The sequence below is a fragment of the Falco punctatus genome (assembly GCF_963210335.1).
Source record: "Falco punctatus genome assembly, chromosome: 1".
NCBI lineage: Eukaryota > Metazoa > Chordata > Aves > Falconiformes > Falconidae > Falco > Falco punctatus.
In genome coordinates this window covers 44,960,595-44,981,939 of record NC_137580.1, presented here as the reverse complement: position 1 = coordinate 44,981,939, position 21,345 = coordinate 44,960,595, and the positions used below count along the sequence as shown (strand labels likewise).

The following is a 21,345-nucleotide window of genomic DNA, read 5'->3' as shown; positions in this document are numbered from 1 at the left end:
TCATCACAGCAAGGGTTTTCAGGAGCCTTTGTTAAAGCAGTCTTTGGTACGTGCCCAGTCCTGGACCCGATATGGTGTTTGAGTAGGCAGTACAGACTAGAGGAGCCTCAACATCTTAGCTGATCTCCGGTACCCTAAGGAGACCTACATTTTAAATGGGAAGAGGACATGAAAGGAAGATGGTAAAAACACATAGTGGCACCATTCTCAAAGATGTCTAATTCTTAGAAATACTTTTTACTGATCTGTGTTAGCCTCTAACTGTCTGTCCCCTGCAACTTCTCAAGCAATACATCTATAGAAGTGACTCTCCATGTCAGTCTCTGAGCGTGAGAGTAGGTCAGGAGAGCCAGCCATGATGCAAACTTCAGCTAAACAACCCTAAAAAATTAACGTTGTATGTATTATAGGGGCTGGTCAAGAGGATCCTCTCCTCCTGGAAGAAACACAGGCATTTTTGGCTTGTATTATGCTACTTTGATCCTGAAACCTCCTTTGGCGGTGGCAAAACACCCACTAGGGGTCATGGCCAGGGTGTCTTATAGTAGGCTTCTGTCCCAGTTGAGTAAGTTTAGGATGGAAAAAGCTTTGTCTTCCCAAAGCAGATGAAGGACTAGATGACTTTTACAGTTACGTGGCTGTCAAAAAAGCCTCCAAATCCCTTTGGGTTAGGGACTCCAAACATCACCATCTAAGTGAAGTGATTTTTGGAAAAAAATGTCAGCAGATAATCGTTTGATTTGGTAGGAATTGAATTAATTTGAGGGGGGGGGGAAAGGGTTGTTGGCTATCCTCTCTGCTGACAGTGTTAACTGGGAGATAGGGATCCGTTCAAACATAAGCAATTATAATTGCATAAACATAAATATGTAGGTTTCTAGAGCTTTTGCAGGGGACTGAGCTGATACTGCAGCTTGTGCTGGGTATCTGGGAAATAAAATGAAGAGAAATAGCCTTGCTCTGAGTGTGTGAGGTTAAACTTGTTGCTGCCTCTCTCACTTTGGGATTTCTGCATCCAACAGATTTCACACTTTTAAGTAAGCAGAGTTTCAGTGTTTTCTGCCATATAGTTTAATACCACATAAAGGAAGAGAAAGAAAAGGAAGTTGGCTAATGCTGGGATTGTTCTGGTGTTTTCTTATACAACAGAATGGTAAATTGTTTTCCTTGGCTTTCTGGAAAATTTCTGACCTTGATACTTCATATTCAATTTATGTAAACAATTACAAAAGCATCTGAGCCAAACAGAAAAGGCTATTTCTTGAAAACCTGCAGGGAATGCACATGGGAATTTCCCACATGCTGTGGCAATCTTAAAAATACCTCCTTGTAACCCCACAATATTAATGATTAACTCCGGAACTGTGAGGTTTTCCAGACTTCCAGTGAACTCAGTGATTTGTGTGTTCAGCTGCATGTATCAGGGAGAGGTAGTAAAAAAAAAAAGTAATTTACCACTTCTAGTGACTTGCATTTAAGAAACAATCTGCCCCATTTTTCCCTTGAAATTCAGGGATTTCTGCAGATTGCTTGGTTGATAAATAGCACAGTACAGGAAATGTTGTTTTGTGGCTAAGCTGTGCGCTGAGATGCTCTTGCAAGAATGAGCTGGAACCAGCTTTGTTCTTCACAAATTACTCAAAGATAGAGCTGCTTTGCTCAGGACACTTGCCCACACATTGCAGCATGAACTTTCAGAGATGTGCTAAACATTATTGATATCTTGTTTATGTACATCTGAAATTTAGTATTGGTGTTAGCTTTGTGAATTGTTTCTGTTATATTTGCTGAAGAAGAGAGAAGGAGCAGAGTGCCTCTTGAGAGGTGATTTCCCAGAGCAAGCAGGGCTTCTTGTGCAAGGAGATTCACATCACACAAAGTCTGCTCAGCTTGTGGCATGGTGGGCAGCACCACTGACAACAGTTTACAGTTGCATGAAGCTTTTGAAAGATGCCAAGTGCCAAACCCTCACCTATCTATGCCACAGCCTGTCCGTAATAGTTAAGAGTATCCAGCCTCTTGGATCACTTTTCTTTATTGATCCTGTTTAATGTAGTGGTGTGGTCTATCAACCATCCCACTGCTCTGGTTTGGTGGTGATAATATTTTTACCTTTAAAATTTCTAGAGTGTGGCTTTTTAATGTATTCAGATTGAGAGACTGGAACGTGGCAGTCATGGGTGCCAAGTCAGTATTCATCTTTACTGGGCCAGAATAAAACTGTTTCAGAGTACCTTGTGAACACTTCCTTTTCAAGGTGTTTTTAATATCAATATATATACATCATTTAGTTATATATGTATACTTTAGTCTCTCATTACTTATCTGTCCATCCATCCATCTATCCATCCATCCATTTATATGGTGGCTCCTCAGGATGTTTCTTGAGTCAATATAAGTCTTTTTTTTTTTTTCACTGGCGGGGCAGTCCCAGCAGTATCCTAATGACACAGTCCCCCTCAATTCACAGTTAGACCATCAGAGCTTTGCTGCAGCAGATGTTGGGGACTTACCTGCCTGCAGTCAGAAATATCTCTACAAACTAGACTTAAAAAAGGAATCAAGCTTTAGCTGCACAGAGAAGGGGAACCTGTTTTTTCTTCTGAATGGAAAGATGCATGTGTGATGTTTTTTTCTTCTGGATGGAAAGATACATGTGAAAGACAGGGATGATGAACGGATGAATTTCTTTCCTTTGATTGTCTTCTTTTGGGCTAGCATAGAAATTAAAAGGAAGACACAGCCTTGTTAGACCTTTAGTGAGTGAAATTGTTTGTGGTTTTGGGGAAATAACAGCAAGTCTAACAGGTAGGGTGATGGGGTTGTATGCACAGACTGGATCTACAGCAAGCTGCACTGAAAGCTGTGTTTGACAGTATGGAGGTGATTAAAATAACCTTGATGAAGTACTGTTAAGAAATTATTCTAGTTATGAATCCTGCATTATTTAATGACCATTCTTGAAACTTCAGGTCCTGTGAGCAGCTCATTTAATGAAAACATTAGTTTCCAAAAATTAGGTTGGCTTCTTCTCCTTCCAGTCACGAGAAGTGACCTGGAAATCAGAGCTGGGTACACCTACAAGATTCCAAACTCAGAAAGTCAAGTAGGAAGAACAGACACCAAATCTTTTAAATCAGAATGTTTCAAAAAACCCCTCACACCACCTTTTAAACAAAGGGTGGAAATGTTCTATCTTTTATAGTATTAAACCCCCCTGCATTAATATGAATCTATGGTAGTTGTTTAAAGGAAGAATATTTACATACAGGTAACTGGCAGGCAATGAAATCTCATCTGAGAAGATGATGACCCTTTCAAACTTTACTATTCTTGGGCTCATGATGTTGTGGGCACTATTCACTGCTCAGCATCTATGTACATGCATATAGCTATATATATGTATCTATTAAGTTTCCTTTCTTCTGTGCCTAATACACAGAGGATGTGGCTTTGTTTCAGCCCTGCTGTGACATTTACCTTTCCGTCTGGGGGTAGAGGCTCACACATTCAGCTTGAGAAGTCCTGGGTTGAGTTGTTCTGAAGACAGATGTTGGCTATAATTTTTGTGGGGTTTGGTTTAGAGTTCAGCCTGTGCTAGGGCACATGTGGTCAGAACATCTTGCCTCTGTAGTCAGGAAGCAGATAACCAGCTGGTCAGTACAGTACATCTCTCTGTATCTGCTTGATTAATGAAGGATATGGGTCTGCCACAGCTTTTACCTTCAGATCTTCGCTCTTCAGTTGACTCTTGCTTTCACCCTCAGAGAGCTTAATTTTCCTCCCAGATAAGATTTATTTCACTGGGTGGTTTTGTTTTTTTTTCTTAAAAAAAAAAAAACCAAAACACCACCAAAAAACAAAATCACCAGCAGAACCCAAACAAGCTTAGAGGTATCCAATTACTGGCACCAAACTCATGAACTTTTGCCCCATTCAGTGTTTTCCATTTCCCATTACGTTCAGTTTGACTGGAGCCACATGCTGTCCCCATTCCTAAGCTGGCCATTTCCTGCTGGAAAAGGCAGGGAGAGATTCTGCATTGGCTGGGAGAGAAATAATACCTGCAGTTGTCTCTGCAACTTCTGTGAATATTACACTGCTGTGTGTGTTGCTGACATTCGTAAACCCTCAGAATTTTCAAAAGTAAGATTTGGGAAAACGTGTTTGCATATGGCACTCACTGTACCATGGAACTATGGCTTATTATTATGGCATAAGAGCTTCACTTTACTGTCAGCTGATACGATAAAACTGTATCATACGGAGCTTGGAGTTCAGCAGACTGGCTTTTGTTCTGTACCCTGCTACAGATCGATCTCCATATGTTTTATTTCAGTTAGGATAATTGCAGATATAAATTTAAGTATCTGCCCTCTTTTAAAGCTGTTGACTCCTTGTTTCCTCCAACATTTTCATAGCAGTTAGGCACTGTAGAAAGTATTTCTGTGACTCATTTAAGAATTTTTATGTTATAACTGCATTGACCTATAAGGAAGCCTCTAGGAAAAACTAAACACCCAATTTACCCTATTTTTCCCAAGTTGTTTTTTCTGTTACACACCTCTCTTCTGTCACCTTTTACTTGCTTCCCTCTAAATTGAAGGCTGTTATACTGCCTTAAATCTTTCTACCTATGGGAGTCTTTTTAGGCTGCTGAACATTGTAATTAACCACTTTGGACTTTCCAGGTTTTACTGCGTGTACGCTCTACTAAAATTCAAGCCCGTGTATGGCAAACAGAGTTCCAGATGAAGGCGTATTGCTAACTAACATAATGGCATTATTCATCCAACAATGCTCCTTTTTAATGACTTTTCTTTTTACTGTTGCTGTGCAGCAGTCAAACACACCTTTTTTTCCTGTGCATTTTGGCAAACAACAGGCATTAACTTTGAAGCTCAAGGCACTTGAGCTTTTAAGGTTGAGCGTCCACATTTCATGAAAACTGTTTTAGTTACCTGATTGTAAGTCTCATAAGGACTGAAGAACCCCCAAATGACCTTTTAAATTCATAGAATCACAGAGTCGTTTAGACTGGAAAAGACCTTTAAGATCATTGAGTCCAACTGTTAATGCAGCACTGCCAGGTCCATCACTAAACCATGTCACTAAGAACCACACCTACATGGCTTTTCAATGTCTCCAGGGATGGTAACTCTACTACTTCCCTGGGCAGCCTGTTCAATGCTTGACCACCCTTGCAGTGAAGAAATGTTTCCCAATATCCAATCTAACCCTCCCCTGGTGCAACTTGAGGCCATTTCCTCTTGTGCTATTGCTTGTTATCTGGGAGAAGAGACAGACCCCACCTGCCTACAACCTCCTTTCAGGCAGCTGTAGAGAGCAATAAGGTCCCCCCCAGCCCCCTTCTCTCCAGGCTGACCCCCCCGCCCCCCCAGGCTGGTGCCCCAGCCCCTGCCCCAGCCCCTGCCCGGCTCTGGACACGCTGCAGCCCCTCAGTGTCTGTCTGGCCGTGAGGGGCCCAACGCTGAGCCCAGGCCCCGCGGGGCGGCCCCACCGGTTCCCAGGGCAGGGGGATGGGCGCTGCCCCGGCCCTGTTATTCCTGGGAAGACCTCCTGGCTAACACGGCTGGGGTGGCCTTGGTCCTCCTTCTGGTGGCAGCAGGTGCAGGTGAGCCCAGATTCATCTTGTGCCACCAACCTGAAGGTGAGGTTTGCATGGTGCAGAGGAGATTCCAAGCTACAAAGCCACCAGTCTGGTGGATGGACGGGTCCTGCTTTGCTGCACCCCAGGAGCTGTGCTTTAACTGGGGATGGGCCAGGCTGCGCAGGTGTGCTGCCCACTTGGGAAGGGAGATGGTGCCTGGAGGAGATGTTTTGCTACCACTACCAAACCGGATTTTGTTAACGCAGCAGGAAACCATGAGGTGGCATTGACTGTGTCACAGCACCATCTGCAAAAGTATGCTGTATTGCGCAGAGACTGTAGCAGAATTAGGCAACGGTGTTGCAAACTGTGATAAAGCACACATTAAACACACAGTGCTCTGGGAACGGATCTAGCAGTTCTTGCTCAAGGAGCCCCAAAATGGTCCACACAGCTTATGGTTGTGATAAAAACAGGCAGATAAGACACTGCTATGTCCCTACGAGGTGGCTAGAATATAGATTCGAAGAATGAGTGGTGTGCCTGTAGGTGAAGCACAGGCTTGCTAGGGCTTAATAGCATGCTGTGAATTTGCCTCTATGTGGTTTAGTCATGACCATGACTGAGACAGCTCAGCCGAGGGGAGCCACAGGGATTTCAATTCTGACAACATTAACTAGGGATAAAACCTGAAATGATGCTGGTATTAGTCATATAGAAATCTCTGGTGATGCACAGTAACTAAGTTTGAAATTAAAAGGGATATGGACTAATCAGCATGAATGTGATCATCTAAGATGGAGAAACTACCAGTTGTAAAACCAAAACTTTGATGATGAATGCACAACCAGTTCTATACTGGTATTAAAATTCTCATCCATCCATTTGTATGGTGAAAGATGTCTTTCCCCTTGAGCGAGTCTGGAGGGGCCGTGCAATGTCTGAAAGTTCATGATCCGTAGCTGTCGAAGGGGCTCTGGCTTTTAAATAAACCAGCTGGTGATCAGATGCTGTGACTTGCTATTTATTTTGCAAATCATACCTGCGGACATGTTTCCTTAGCAAAGTCACTGATTGTGACAAATGTGTATAACAAGTGCAGTCTTCTATTGATTCTCACATTCTATTTTCTGCTTTTGGTGAAAACAGATGGAATTCAATTTTCTCACAATTACTATTAGCCAAGAATAACATCACTTAAATCAGTGCGGGGGAGGTGGAAAGTTGCAACTACACAAACACAGAGCCTGAAAAGCTGGATATTGAAATGTAACTTGCAAATAACCACAACTGATGTGCTATAGAGGCCTTAATTCAGAAACACACTTAAGCATTTTCTGGACGCAAAGTGTTATGTCCTACTGACATTATATGTGTGACCTTCAGAAAAAGGGTGATCCAGATTGTTCTTGTAGGTTAGTTTCATGGCGTGACTGATGCTTAAAGTGTAAAGTGTCAGGATATTTTCCACTAAAAATAAACCCAGGGCAAGGCTGGATGTAGCTAAAGCTAATATAAGGGTATGCAGTTCTACAAAATCATTGCTTACCTTGCAAAACATTAAAGAAAATTCTGAAGAAATTAAAATATTAGTCCATAATTAGAAGTCAATCCTTGGGCACACAATAAATAATTTCCAAATATTTGGGCTGTTTTAGATCAAAATGCTGTGAATTTAGAGAGGGTGCATTGCATAGCTAATGCATGAGTAAAAAATCCTACATTCTGTGAATGTTAAAGGGTAAATCAAATGCTTAAGGTTAAAAAATAGCATAATTAAGATTTTTTGAAATACCAGCTTTACCCTGATTCTTTCACATCATGCTGAACGCTCAGATGATGTGATCACAGGTGTTTTAGTCCCGTTATTAAGTATGGCCTCTGGCTTTGTTTAGTGACTAATACGGGATTATTAGTTTCATCCTAGGCTTCCTTCTGTCCTTTTCATTGTTACAGGAGCTCAACAATTCCACCAACTACTATGTTTCTGCTCACAGTGGTGTTGTAAAAAGCCATTGTTAGACACTATCATACAGATACTGAATGGAGCCAGACACCTCTGTGTCAAAAAGGCACCAAGATAAGATCATTATGATAGTCTATTTCAGAGCCTTTAGTGTTTTATAGTGCTTTATGTGTTCACAGCAAAGATATGTGGACATCATACAACTGGTGTCTGTAGTAAGGTGTCTGAAAAAGTAAGATGACCTGCCAGTGGTCATCCATGAAAGTCTTGCCCTGTAACACTTGTGAAATCTATGGCTTAATGCCTAATAAACCCATTTTGTGAGGGCAGCTCACAAGCCTGGCAGAAGAAGCCCGAGGAACACCAGTTCTGCGCCTGCATGCTGGGACTGAAGTTACACTTTGCAGGTTTTTAGAAGTCACATTTTTAAACCTTAATGAGTTGACTGAAACTGCATAAGATGAAACTGTTGTTTTGGCCAGGTTTGGGGAAGTATTCATAACAGCAGCAAAATGCCTCTCCTATCCCTGAAATGATGCTCCTGTCATATTCCGAGCCCCAGAAGCATTGAGGTGGGCTGGAATATTTCATTTTGCCTTTTCACAAGGCCAGAACACTATTTTTATTTAAGAAACAGCAGAGTAGCTTTTGATGAAAACTTTTTCCAAGAGATGTCAAGGCAAAAAAAAAAAAAAAGACAAAAAACCCACCAAGATTTTTTAAGTGAATCCACCCATTTGTGAATTTTGAAGTGTTAAACAAGCTACCTCTGTCCAAGCAGTCATGTCTTGTACACAGTCTGAATGTGGAATAATTAAAAAATGGAAATCTATTTTCCTTTGTGCAGCATTTATCATTTCTAAAGGCACTCAGCCGGTACAAGTGATTCCTCTTTCAAATCAGGTGAGGAAAGCATGAATGAGGTGGCTGCTCAAAACCTACAGTGACCTCTGGACAGGATTATTCATGGGGTGGGGAGGCTGGGAAGCTCTGGGCATAGGAAGGGGTGTGTGTGTGTGTGTGTGTATGACAGCCCCTGGACACCCATCTGTGCCGGGCAAGGGTTGTGTTTGGCTGGGGAGACAAAGAGCTTGCTCATGGCCAGGTTTGCTGCATTGCGGGAAAGGATGAGTCAGGCTCTTCACACCTGATCCACCACTGCTGGTTCATCCAGTACAGAAATGGATGCATCCTCAGCTCCCAGCTGGCAGGGATTGATTTTCCATCCCTTTGCACAGTGGTCTGTACCAGAGGGAGGTGGCTGCATTGGTGATGGGGTGCTGGGACCACCAAGGTTGGTCTCCATGGGTGCAGGGTGACACTTCTCCTGCAGCCTTCCTGCACCCTCTTTGCCCCCGTGGTTCTTGTGGTCACATGTTTTCTTTCTTGCAGCAGCAGAGCCGTGTGTTGAAAGGCTGTAATTTAAGCTGAGATTGCATCTTTTCTCTCCCTACTGTTTTCTGTCATCTGAATATTTCTCAAGAAATTACTTTGTGGGCTTAAATTTCTCACGTTAAAACCCGACTATTTATCAGCATCTGATACATATTTAAATAACTTTCCAGTGCCCTTGTTTAATTCACAGCACTGAATGCTCACTGAAGTCAAATCATGAAACACATTGGTGTCAGGATATTTCCATACTTTTTTTTTTTTTTTTTTTTTTTTATCCTTCCACTTCTAACGTCCTTGTTAGAAGAAGCAAGTAAGGACTAAATAGTTTGAGCAATTCTTTCTGGGAAGGTATTTCTAAGCAAAGAAGTAACAAGCCTGGGATCTAAGTACACAAGACCTGCAAAAACTGAGATGTTAAAATAATCGCAAACCTTACAAATGAGACAGAAGCATAACTCTTACTGCTCTTGGCACTGGTTAAATCTAGAGAGGAAATTGAAGATTTTTATGATTCTAATAAAATTACTGTTCAACACATTCAAAGGGATGATAGCGAAACATAAAGGGCAGTGTCTCATACATTAATGTTAACCCGACGATATCATTTATATTGAAATTTGACTTGACTTTCAAGCACCATTTGAAAGGTTATTGCATGTGAAACTGAATTAAACAATACAGCTGAAGTTTCCCCCTTTATAATTGAAAATCAAAGCTGTAGTTTTCTTTCTGTAAGTCCTGACTCAAAAAAGCCAAAAATAAGAATATGTGCCCTAGAATTATGCCTTGCTCTGCCTCCTACCAGCAAAACCCCAAGTTTGTTAGGGGGGGGAGGAAAAACAAAAGCAGGTGAAAAAGGCATACCCTTAACGCAGAGCTCTGGTGCCAGAACTGGCTTATGCCAGAGTGCACATTAATGAGGCTGTTTCACCTTTACACTAGGGTGCCTGAAATAAGATACTCCTCCACTCTCTAGTTTCTAAGTCTTGTATTTCCATCCCTGTCTTTATTAATTTTGGGCTGATGAAATCCTTTCCCATGCTGTCCTGTCCCAACCTTTACCTCTCAGACTGCTCTAGTTATTTGAAGCACAATACCTTGTTTAGCTAAGCTAGCCTGCTATGTACGTGTGAGCTGGATCAAATAACTCTGCTTCAGTCACCTCTTTAACTTTTCCAGGAATTATATTAAAAACTAACATCCATCTCCCCGAGGGCTTAATGCAGAGTCTCAGCAAGCCTACGTCATTTTGGTAAATAGCTTGGAAATTTTAGAATTCACATGAAAACATCCTTAACTGAGTGGGACCCCAGGAAAAAAAAGACAAATCCCCATCCTCATCCTGAGATGACTTTGTTGCAAATGCAACTTTTAAATGAGGCAAGCTAGTTCAGCAGAAACCATCAGACTTTTCTGAGAATCTCTCCACTGTGTTCCTGCCAACTCTACCACTTTGGGCATTCATCTACCAGATTTCCAGGCAGCTGAGAAGTGCAGACAAATGGTCACTGTGCACAGAGCAAGGAGCCAGCCCGCGCCTCTGCACAACGGTCGGGCACGCCAGCGGCCTCAGACCTGTGAATACTGGCACGTTTATGCCGGCTGTCACTAACAGGGGAGGCAGAAACATGTCAAGCAAACAGAATCTGACTCCGTCAGAGAAGACGGTACCTCCGACACAATGCAGAAATGGGACGGAGGTAAATACAGGGATTTATGTTCCTTACAACCAGACTGTTCAATGGAACAGGGAGGAGCTGTCAGAAGTTGTCTTTATGAAGAATGGTTTTTATTAAACTAGGAATGGATTTTCCTAGTTGAGGTGCTTAGCACATGTGGAGGGAAGATTTGGAAACAGGAAAGACTTTCTCCAAGGTTTATTTTTGTTGCTTTGCCTATGGCAGTATTTTTCAAAGAATGGCTTGTGTTTTGGGGAGAGAAAGAGGGGCAGGGGAGGCAGCTGGGGAAAAGTCATAAGAATTAGGTAAAATCTTCTTTACCCCCTAAAATATGTCCCCCACAATCGAAATATCTGGATTTACTATTGGGAGATACATTCATATTTTTGAAAAGAATGTATAGATGGATAAAATGTATTAAACCATCTACTTAAGTTCCCAACTCAAATAACCATGTTTCCATTGTGTATTTTTATGACTGCAAGGGTGTTTAAATTCATCTATCTCTATTAATCTTATTTTTTTTCCACAGTGAACAGTCCTGTCTCTACTCCCACCAAGTCACGCTTCCTGCGATTTCAAAAGTAAACAAGTACAGACGACATGAATGGCAGCAAATAATGTAAACAGGAATTCTCATGCTAATTGTACCCATGCTCTGCTATACTTAGAAGTGGAAGTCAAGTCAGTGTTTGGTGAAGCATATCTCCTGCAACCAAGAAGGAAGCAGAAAAATAATCAACTTAGGGGCTGGTCAGTCTGCAGAGGAAATCCGAGGTGCAGTTTCACAATACATTAAGTCCACAACAATATAGGTTCAAAAGTTCCCTTTCTGCCTGACCTTGGCCTTTTGGGAAGGCTTGGGAAGAGGAAATGGTGTTTTAAAAACCAGATAGCCCACTAAACTGATTTGTAGTTTGGCCTTCCAAAAGCACGTGCTCGTACAGAGAGGAAACGAGCCTGGGCACAGAAAGATCTCTGTGATGGAGCCATGTGGGCAGAGTTTGCTGCTGAAGCCAGAAGGGTGCGGAAGTACATATCGGGAGTAAAATGGGGAGATAGCTATTAGCATGCCCTTTGATTTCAGATAGCGTATTTAGTGAGAGTTGGTGGAGTCGGAGCTCCTGGACAGCCTCATTCCTGGTGGGATGCACTAACTTCTTCGTGATGAAACAGCTCTGGTTGCCCCTTTCCGAGTCATGTCGCTGTGCAGGAACCATCTACCAAGCTCAAGTGTTGCATGAGCTGGGACTTGTGAAAAGACACAAGGACTTGCATGTTAGGAAAAGGTGACAGCGATAACCGTGCAGTTTAAATTTTACTTATTATGGTTAACACCAAAGTGTGTGTCGCCATGCAGACTTTTATTGCCCTCGATCGTGTGTTATTTCTTGGGTTTTTTGCTAAGCTTACTGAATAAAGCCCAGTGTGGACAGCCACCCTCAGCAACATCTGTAGATGCTTCTGTGCAGGTAAGAATAATAACATTCAGCAACACTGACATCTTGTGGCTGATGAGAAATGACTCAGACATGCCAGATGAGCCACAAATGTCTCTTCATCAATCGTTTATTCAACATCTCCTAAAATATGGCGATGCTTAAAGTACCACAAGTCTGGTAACTGAGAGGTTAAAGGCAGAAAACGCATCAAGGTGCCGGTTTATTAGTTGACTGAGCCATGTGTGTGGATAATCCGGCTGCATGCTAATCCTTTTGGCTAATCTTCTCTGTGTGAATGATTCCCTCCAGAGGACAGGGATAGAGTCTGGGATTTTTGACATGACAAACAGAAGCTGTCGCTCCCTGCAGATGATCTTCTTTGTGTTTTCCTCCTCCATGGGGAATCTGGGAGAGAAAATACCTCTGGAAAAGACCCCTGGAGGAATCTTTCTTGCTACCTATTGTTACTGCCAGAAATAAAATCAGCGAAGCCAGGCTGTGAGTCTCTGCCTCTCAGCCAGTAGAGATTTTTGGGAAAAGGTGTGGTAGGGAAGACTGTTGGTATGGCAAGATTTGTAGGAGCAAATCCCGGCTGTCTGGAGAGTTGCGAACTCTTGTGCATGCTCAGGGAACCGAGGCTTAAATATAACCTGTATAAAATAGCCTTACCCTTGAAGTATGGGTAGGAAGAGAAAATCTGCTTGGGACTCCCAATAGATGGTGGAGGGAACAGATGTCCTTTTTAGTCTAAAGATAGATGTTTGTGACACTGCAACATGTTATGGTCAGCCTTGGACTTCTGAGTTGCTAGCAGCTTCTTGGAATGCTTCCTTGTTTGTGAGTGTTTTTGTTGCTAATGAACATTTGTATCCACTTTATCATCCGAACCCAGTGATGAAATGATTACTGAACATGAAATAAAATGTTATGCAATGGACTTTTACAAGTATCTAGAGAACTTTCAGGCTTTCTTGAGGATGCTAGATCTGGGATTGTAAGGAGCAATGACTTTATGGTCTGCTTAAAGACTGTGCCCCTTGAAATCAAAGCAATTGTCTCATTTGAGGCCTGTATTGCATAATATTCTTTATGAAACCTGGGGCTAGAATTGTTAAAGGCCACACCTAGCTGAGGCTGGGATTAAATTGACTAGGAAAATCTTAAAAGCCTAAGACAGACTGAAGCTGGCTCTGGCTTGGGGGTCCTATTTGCTAATTGTTGGGGAATAACATCCTATTCCTAGTCTCAGAATGAATTTACTTCTCACCCCCCCACACACCTTGCCCTTTTTTAGAATGGCTTTGAGTAACTTCACCTAGTGAGACCATGAAAACAAACAATAGAAGTGAATGATTCTGTGATTTGTAGTGTGCTTGGCTGTACTACGTATTGTGCCTTGGCATCTTTTAATTCACTGCATTAAGTCACCTTAAACCATTGACATACACAAATGCTGTAATTTAGTATACTATGTAAAGATTCCAGTTTAAAATGGTTGATATCATGTTTTTGGGGAAAAGGCCCTTTTATCTGTTCTGTTGACTTCAGTTAGTAACACAAAAGATTATTCTTAGCTGATAGGAGTAATCTGGAGGGAAATCTATTATTCAACATAATTTAGAAGTGGGTATTATGGAGCTTGCAAGAACCATTCATTTATACTGATGTTTTCCTCTAAAACACATCTTGTTGTATTGTCTAACTATATTAAAATCTATCACACTGAATCACAGATGTTTGTTTCAAAGAATAAAAACTGCTCAATTCAGCAGAAACTTGCAGCAGTATGCTGAGTTAGCACCTTTCAAAATTCCAGCCAAATTGGTGTGATTTTTGTTTATTTAGTCTCTGAACTGTATTATACTGACTTCAAGAAGAGTAAAGTTCTCTAATCTCTATCCCTCATTTCTTGAGCACAATTTACATATATAATTTTTAATATATGTTCTTTTTCATTGACCACTGACAAAAATGAAAGGTATGCCACTGTGTAGCACTTGGTGTTATGTAAAGCAACATCTCTATTTCCTATTTTACATTTAGAAATAATTTCTTTTTTCCCTAAACCAATAGAAATGTTGCTGTTTTAATAGCCCACACTGTAAGATGGGGCTATAAAAATCATATGCCTTTTTGTGAGCTGCAACAGGGAACAGCACAAACAAATGATGGTAAGCTTATGACCTCAACTTTGACATTAACATTTGAAAAAAAGGACATCGAACAGTAAATTAGGAGTGAACGGTTCAGTCTTTTCATAACTCACTTGCAATGATTTTGAATGGATGTGTTGTTTCCAGAACTGTAAGCATGGAAAAACCGGGACTGATGTTGAAAACTGTAATAGGCCCTAATTTGATTTTAAACAGTTACACTTTTTAAGTTACACAGTTGAAGCTTGGTGAAACATCTGAAGGTACGAACACAAGACACTTCTGGTAAACTGTAGGCATTTGTAATGCAATGTAAATTATTCTTCTCATCATCAGGGAAGGTGAAGCAGAGAGATCCCTGAGCTTTGCAGAGATACTCAGCTGTCCACTCAACTATTTGATGGTCATCAAGTCAATATTTCTGCATTGCCCAACATGATTCACCCGTTGTTGGAGCAATATTGGTGTCAGGATTGGATTTCTGTTAGCTTTGACCCTTGCTTATGTATTCAGCCTACAACTATTTTTTCCCCTCCCACACTATATTTTTTTATAACATATGCTTTTTCATCTGTAGGTCTAGAAAGCCAGATGTCCACGGCTCTTTTGGTCAATACAATCTGTTATGCTGCCAATCATAAGCCCTTTAAATACTGCTACAGAAGATTACAGAGTTTGTTTTCATATCCCTGGTCTAAACCTATTTACCAGATCCATAATGATGCTCTAAACCAGTATCTGTACATTGCCCAGTCATACATGAACTGCTGTATTTTAGTTGTTAAGTAATGGGCAAGCAATGAAGCAGCTGTTGAAACATTGCACTGGGTTTTTCTGTCTCAGGCTGAATGATAGAATTTGCCAGGTCATTTAATCAATTTCATACTGATTTAAACTAGATAAAATCAATCATGTTAGCTCATAGATTTGGTAGCTGGAAGGATTGTGTCACCTACATTGTAATGACATACTTTAATAATTTTTGAATTAAAAAGGAAAAGATCCTTTCCAGTGTCCACAATGCAGTAACCTAAAACCTGCTAAACTATTGCATGCAAGATAACTACAACGGTAATTCCGAAACAACCAATTTGTAAACTAATAGGTTTTGTGGCATAATTAATCAAAATATGGCAAAATATGGATCTGAATGGTCAGTTGTCCTCAAAAGTGAGTTAAGATAATGTAAGTAGGGAAAAAAAAATCCATACGATGTTTAGAGCTGTTAATTTTTTGTGTCTGTTTTTTAAGAAACATCTACTTTCTATATTTCATAGGCAACCTATGCACTGAGAAATTAAAAAAAAAAGGAAGCTTCATTCTCTCTTAAGCCATACTCGATACAGATTATATTTACAATGAGATACAAAAGCATTTGTAATGTTTTGAAGGAGAGTCACAAACTTAAAGTCCAATTTGCACAGTGGATCATAAGGATGTGCGGAGGAAGAGCCGATAACCAGTCTTATTAATGTGTCTTTTATAAGAGCCGTTTTCTGTAGCCCTTCATTAAGCAGGGTTTTATTTTGGATAAAGGGAATTTTGCCAGTTCAAAACTTGGAGCACAGCTATTCAGAACCAGTGAGTGTGCTCACTGAGGTTAAAGACAAGATGGTCAGGCCCTGCTGACCGAAAGGGGTCAAGACATCAGGCAAGTATGGACTTGTCTAATATTTAGGCATGAGAATGCACTGTTAGGTACCTGGCCTTCTCACATGTCCTTGGTAAAAATCATGTTTGGATGCTTCAGTTCCCTTTACAGTGGGAATTCATGGGGATTTGGATGCCTCAAGGTGACCTCAGCAACAACCAACACGGTAAGCTGAGAGCTGAGAACAAACCCTGAGAGGCTGCACCTTGGATCCCACCTCCCGGGTGCCTTGCCGCAGGAAACTAAGGTGCCTTAATCCATTCTCCAGGACCTGAAGATAGGCACGCTGCCCAAGAGTTTTGGATATTTCAGTTCGTTTGTGGTTGATGCCTGCCCCTGTGTAGGCTTTTTACAAGGTGCCTGTCTCAAGAACAGACACAGTACTTCTGAAGATAAATTTGCATCCAGTGATCAGATCTGTGTTCATTCAGAAGGTGAAATATATTTTTTCTAATGATGAAATAACATTGAGGTCAGAAGAAACTTGCCTGGGAAGTAAGACAACAAAGTTCAGTTCCTTCTTTGTCTAGGGTTCAAAGACCTACCTTCTACCTCCTCTGACGGCAACTGAGAGCTCTTGGCTGATTTGAGAAGTGGGTTCTTCACACCTCCTCCTTCTCACTTTTCCTCTTCCCCTGTCCTGCTGAAGTTGTGCCACTATAAAGAAAGAAATTTAGCAATTAGAGAAAGACCTAGAAGATCCATGGCTTTTTATTGCACTGATCAGGGCTTACACCTGAGAGAGGTTTCCTCTGCTGTGCTCCATAACCCTTCCTTCTGCAAATTATCAGTTGTCCCATAATGAGTGTCTTGTTTTCAAAAGTAGGTTATAATTTTTGTCAGAAGAAGGTGGTCTGCAGGAGAAACCCACAGAATAACAGTCCTGCTAGCCATACTTTTTCCCTATAAGCTTGTACAGCTTATTATGGAAAGATCTATACAAGCAACCACATAAAACTATGCTGATGAATTTTTTGTACTAGTGTATTTCATAGTTGTTTTCTAGTTTCTTTGATTTTATTTTTCTAATACAACTAGAATTTACTTTGGATTCTGGACAACTGAATATTGAATAATTTAATCAACTAGTAAAATATGCTCAAGACTTGTGTTTTGAGTCCAATCCTATGGCATCAATGAAATGGGAGCTTTTAGGGAACAGATGGGCATGAGTTTCCAAGTCACATATCAGGGCTTGGTTGTGCTTTTTCTACTTAACTTGATACTTGTCCTCAATGTGGACTTCATAAAGTCTGTATTGCCTCCTGCATGCTTCATAAAGCCCACGTCAGGGCCACACTCCAGAACAATGCCACACTTTATAAAGTGCAAATTGGCTGTGCAAACTTTATTAAGTATACGAAGCTGCTATTAATGCCTAATCACTCCCCAACAGATTAGCCAGACTGCTACTCAAAGGCATTGCTTTTCATCATGTCCAGCAGATTAAAATACTTTTTACTTTCTGATTCCAGCATTTTTATGTTTCATGAGCCAAATAAAACTAGGAAAATGTCAATGAGGTGAGAATATCTCTATTGTTTGACTCCCTTGGTGCAAATATTCAAACATATGGCTTGGTTTGCCTCAAACTGTGCAGAGAAGTCCCATCGTGGTGATGGGACTATACCCATGTAGAATATGAGGTTAATAGATTTTCATGAGTTGAACCAGGAGCTGGGAATTTTTCAAAACATGCAATTCTGTATTGAAGATGGCAGTGCCTATTTAAAGTTTAACATGTGGCACTAGATTCACAGGAGAACGTAAACCACATTACAGCTTCTATCTCAGCACCTTGAAGACCCATTTTGCTGTTCATTCATACTTCTGTAACACTTATCTCTCATACAGAAAATTTCACAGGCTTCCAGATATTTGCTTGTAGCCATGTACAGAGCAATCGCCTTAGTCTAGAAAGAGAGCCATGCAGTGAAAAGAACTTAACTCACTTAAACGTGGGCTTCCTCCATCTCAGGGAAGTCCAGTAACCCACCTGGCTATGGAGTAAAAGTGAAAAATGGCACAATCCCTCCAGGCTAATTATGTGCTAAGCCCAGCATGGCAGATACATCTGGAGAGTACAACCACATGTGGCCCTGAAGCCAAGTTAAGGGATTGGCTTCTTCACAGATCTTACAGTTGCAAGCTCTGTGCTGTGTTGCTTGGTATTTTTCAGACTTATAAAATTAGGTGTGTTCGGTGACAAATATTTAGATAAATCTGTAAGTCCTAGGAAGAACTGTGAGTGTTGCAAATCTCAGCATAAATCCAATTGAGGCTCCACACAGTCTGCTAATGTCATTCCATGTTATATTTTTGTCTGAAATATAATTTGTAAGACTGGACAGTATATGGGGGCACTTTGTGGTCAGTGACATAGCAGATTTTCATTTTTTGAGTCAACTGTCCTTAATTTTAGGTTTCCACCCTACATAAACATTTTATCTGATATGACTGTTTGGAGAAGTTTCTTTCAAGTTAGCAGAGACAATCAGCATTTAAAGCCATTGCTTACTACCTGCTGCTTTTCCCTTCTTCCCATAACTGTTAGTCATTTGGTTTTCTCTGTCTTACTGTTGAGGACTTGGTGCATTCCTGAGATTCTGTCTATGAGTTTGGTAGCCACGTATATACAGCATCCTTCATACAACTGTGGTAGTTGTACTCAGTTTTGAGGGACTAATTACAAATATCTTTAAAGGAGTGGAAAACCTACAGGTAAAGCATCAGAAGTTCTTGAGAACATCGTCTTACATGTGATGTAGGATCTGGAGTTTTGTGTAGTTTTGAGATCTCCAGTACGAACAAGAAAGGCATGGACATACCAGAGTGAGTGGGGAGTGCCTCCCCAGGATGGTCAAGGGGCTGGAGGATATGAAGTGTGAGCAGCAACAGAGAAGGCAAAGGGAGATCTTATTGCTGTGTCCAGCAACCTAATCGAGAGTATACAGAGGACAAACCAAGACACTTTGCGGAGTCCTGTGGCAATGGACACAAGTTGAAACAGAAGGAATTCTGATAGATAAAAGGATAAAGGTTTTCACCATGAGGTTTATCGCTCAGAAGCACAGACCCAGAAGGATTTTAGAAACTCCATCTCTGGAGATATGCAAAACTCAGCAAGTCCCTGTGTAGGCTGATCTAGCTGGACCTGCTCTGAACTGCTTTTTTTGGGCTAGATGATTTCCAGGGTGCTGTCCAACCCATATAGTTTTTTGTGACTGTCTAAGAAAAAAAAAAATTAATTCAGTATTTACCAAGTACAGGTTTACACTGAGTACAATATAAATACATAGAAAAGTGTTTTCTAGACTGTAGAGTTTATGCTTCAAATAAAGCAAAGCCTTATATATGTGTGTAGGGACTGGAGGTGCACTGAGGTGAAGTGATTTGCTGAGGTCCTACCAAAATTCAGTGATGGAAAAAGAAAAAGAATTATCTCAGTCTCATTCTTTCCACTGTCTCAGTTCAGACCATGGTGTATGCAGAAAGCATTGTTAGATTACAGAGGATGGAAGGATTGCAAAAGTAGTATGAATGCTTTGGGTTTTTTCACTTACAAAAGATATTTCTGTCTATGACATTTTTCAGCAGTTAAGGAAGATATCCCACTCACAGCAGTGTAGTATCCAGATAGACACCCTATCACCCTCTTCTCTTGAAGATACAAACCCATTCTTTCTATTTCTGTAATTTCCTCTGATTACTCCAGACCAGTTCTGAGCAATGGGTTTCCAGTCAATTGTCTGTGAAATTCCTAAATGGGTATATGTAAGTAGTTCCAGTGTTACAAGATGTAAAAATAAGTTCTTTTGCAAAAGTTATTTGAACAAAGTAACTCTATCTGTGTTCTCTCTCAATGGGCTACAAGCTAAAATACAGTGCAAATATTGAATAACTAATTTCCAAAGAGATTTACAGTGGCTTGCAAAAGAAGACAAATAAAAATGACCCCTTTACATATATGATGTATTCTGGTCCACTCCCCCTTTAATAATTAGAAACGTGGTTTCACTGATACACTTTACAAAACCATTCTGGGGATTCATGAATTTAAAAGCAAAAAAAACCCTATATGTGAATAATTCATACTTAAATAGCTCTGGGCCAAGATATTGCTTCAGTATTTCCAAGTATGCAGGTTTTATTATTCTCTTAAAGTAAGAATAAAAACAAGGTTGTTTTATCACACTTGGACTAATCAATGATATGCCTGAAGCACAGTTGGCAGTAAATGATCCATTTTAGTTTAAAACATTTTTTAAATCGATGTGTATTGTAAGGGAGTCATAAAATTCTTCAAATTAAAGGTTTTTGAGCCATAAAAACAAGTAATGTATTTAAGGGGTTTTTAAGGCAGTAATGTTTGCAAGTAAATAGGAGATGGGCCAAGCAGTTCCCTCTGAATTACCGTTCATCAAGTTTTCACACTCTATTAAGGTATCCTTCATGAAATATTTCTACATTACACTTCATGATGTAATTTGAATGCATTAGAATTAATTTGCCAATAAACTGCAGGGGAAATATGGAATTTGCTACCCCCAAAAGCTTATGAACTCTCCCTGTGTAGCTTGGGTCACATTCATGAAGGTTTCCAATGTAAAGTTTGCGTTGATTTTGCAAGTGACTACAAGGCTTTATCCAGGAGCAAGCTTTTTGCCCAGGGAGGGAAAGCGATGCCACCTGTGGGTCTGTGAGCTGGGTTCAGGGCTCTCAAGTCTGCTCAGTGAGTGCAATACATGGGGAAACCAATGAGCCAGGGCTGACTTTGTACAGTGGATACAACTTCTGAAGAACAGCCCTTTACCCACCCCAGGCAAGATCCGCCATGGCTTTCTTGGCCAGCCAACTTTTGACAAAGTGTGTTGTGGTGCCAACCCACCGAGTCCTCTTCCCTGTCTAAAGTATGGCTTGCTTCTTGGAGAGGACGCAGAGCTGGCCCTTAGCTGTGTGGGTGAGCTTTAGGCAACGTGAGCTCGTCCAACGACAGCAGAGGGATTGCAGACCTGCAATACAATTTACAGGGCAGTGCCCCTTAGGACAGGGATTTTGCCTTGTCCAGTTTTTTTTATACAAATGCTTCAGGTTGCTTCTAACCTCTGCCACCCACCTTTGATGCTGAGGATCTAACACAACAGCCCGGGAATCACCCAGGAATGCAGAGGAGAGAGGTTGTAAAGTTTTCTCGTTCTTTACTTCCAACTCTCATTCACATTGCTGGCAGCTTCACTGTCTGCATTTCTGAAGAACCTCTCACCACAGGTTTTAGTTCAAAAGCAATAGATGTTCCATATGCCTTCACGGCAGACGTGCCGTATTGAGCTTTGGAGAAAATCCACCGAAGGAGAGACTGTGTGTCCAGTGTTTATGCTCACTGCCTTTGGCTATAGTCAATGAGAGTGAATGGAAACACTGACAACAGGACATATTCCGTAGTGGAAA

General features: G+C 41.0%; 1 protein-coding gene across 7 annotated transcripts in view; it reads left to right on the top strand.

Moving 5' to 3' along the window:
* Window positions 1-13,908, top strand: part of LOC308054344 (uncharacterized protein) — a 62,450-nt gene extending 48,542 nt beyond the window's left edge. For 2 of the 7 annotated variants that reach the window (XR_013924074.1, XR_013924079.1), the window contains 2 exons: window positions 8,425-10,672; window positions 11,184-13,908. Coding sequence is in view for 1 of the 7 variants with exons in the window: in XM_080366975.1 (XP_080223101.1) it covers window positions 8,425-8,480; window positions 10,445-10,672; window positions 11,184-11,186 (287 nt within the window). In the remaining 6 variants the exon portion in view is untranslated. The remainder of the gene's footprint in view (window positions 1-8,424; window positions 10,673-11,183) is intronic. The other 5 variants (XR_013924078.1, XM_080366975.1, XR_013924075.1 and 2 more) reach the window with 5 other exon arrangements.
* The last annotated feature ends 7,437 nt before the right edge of the window (window positions 13,909-21,345 follow it).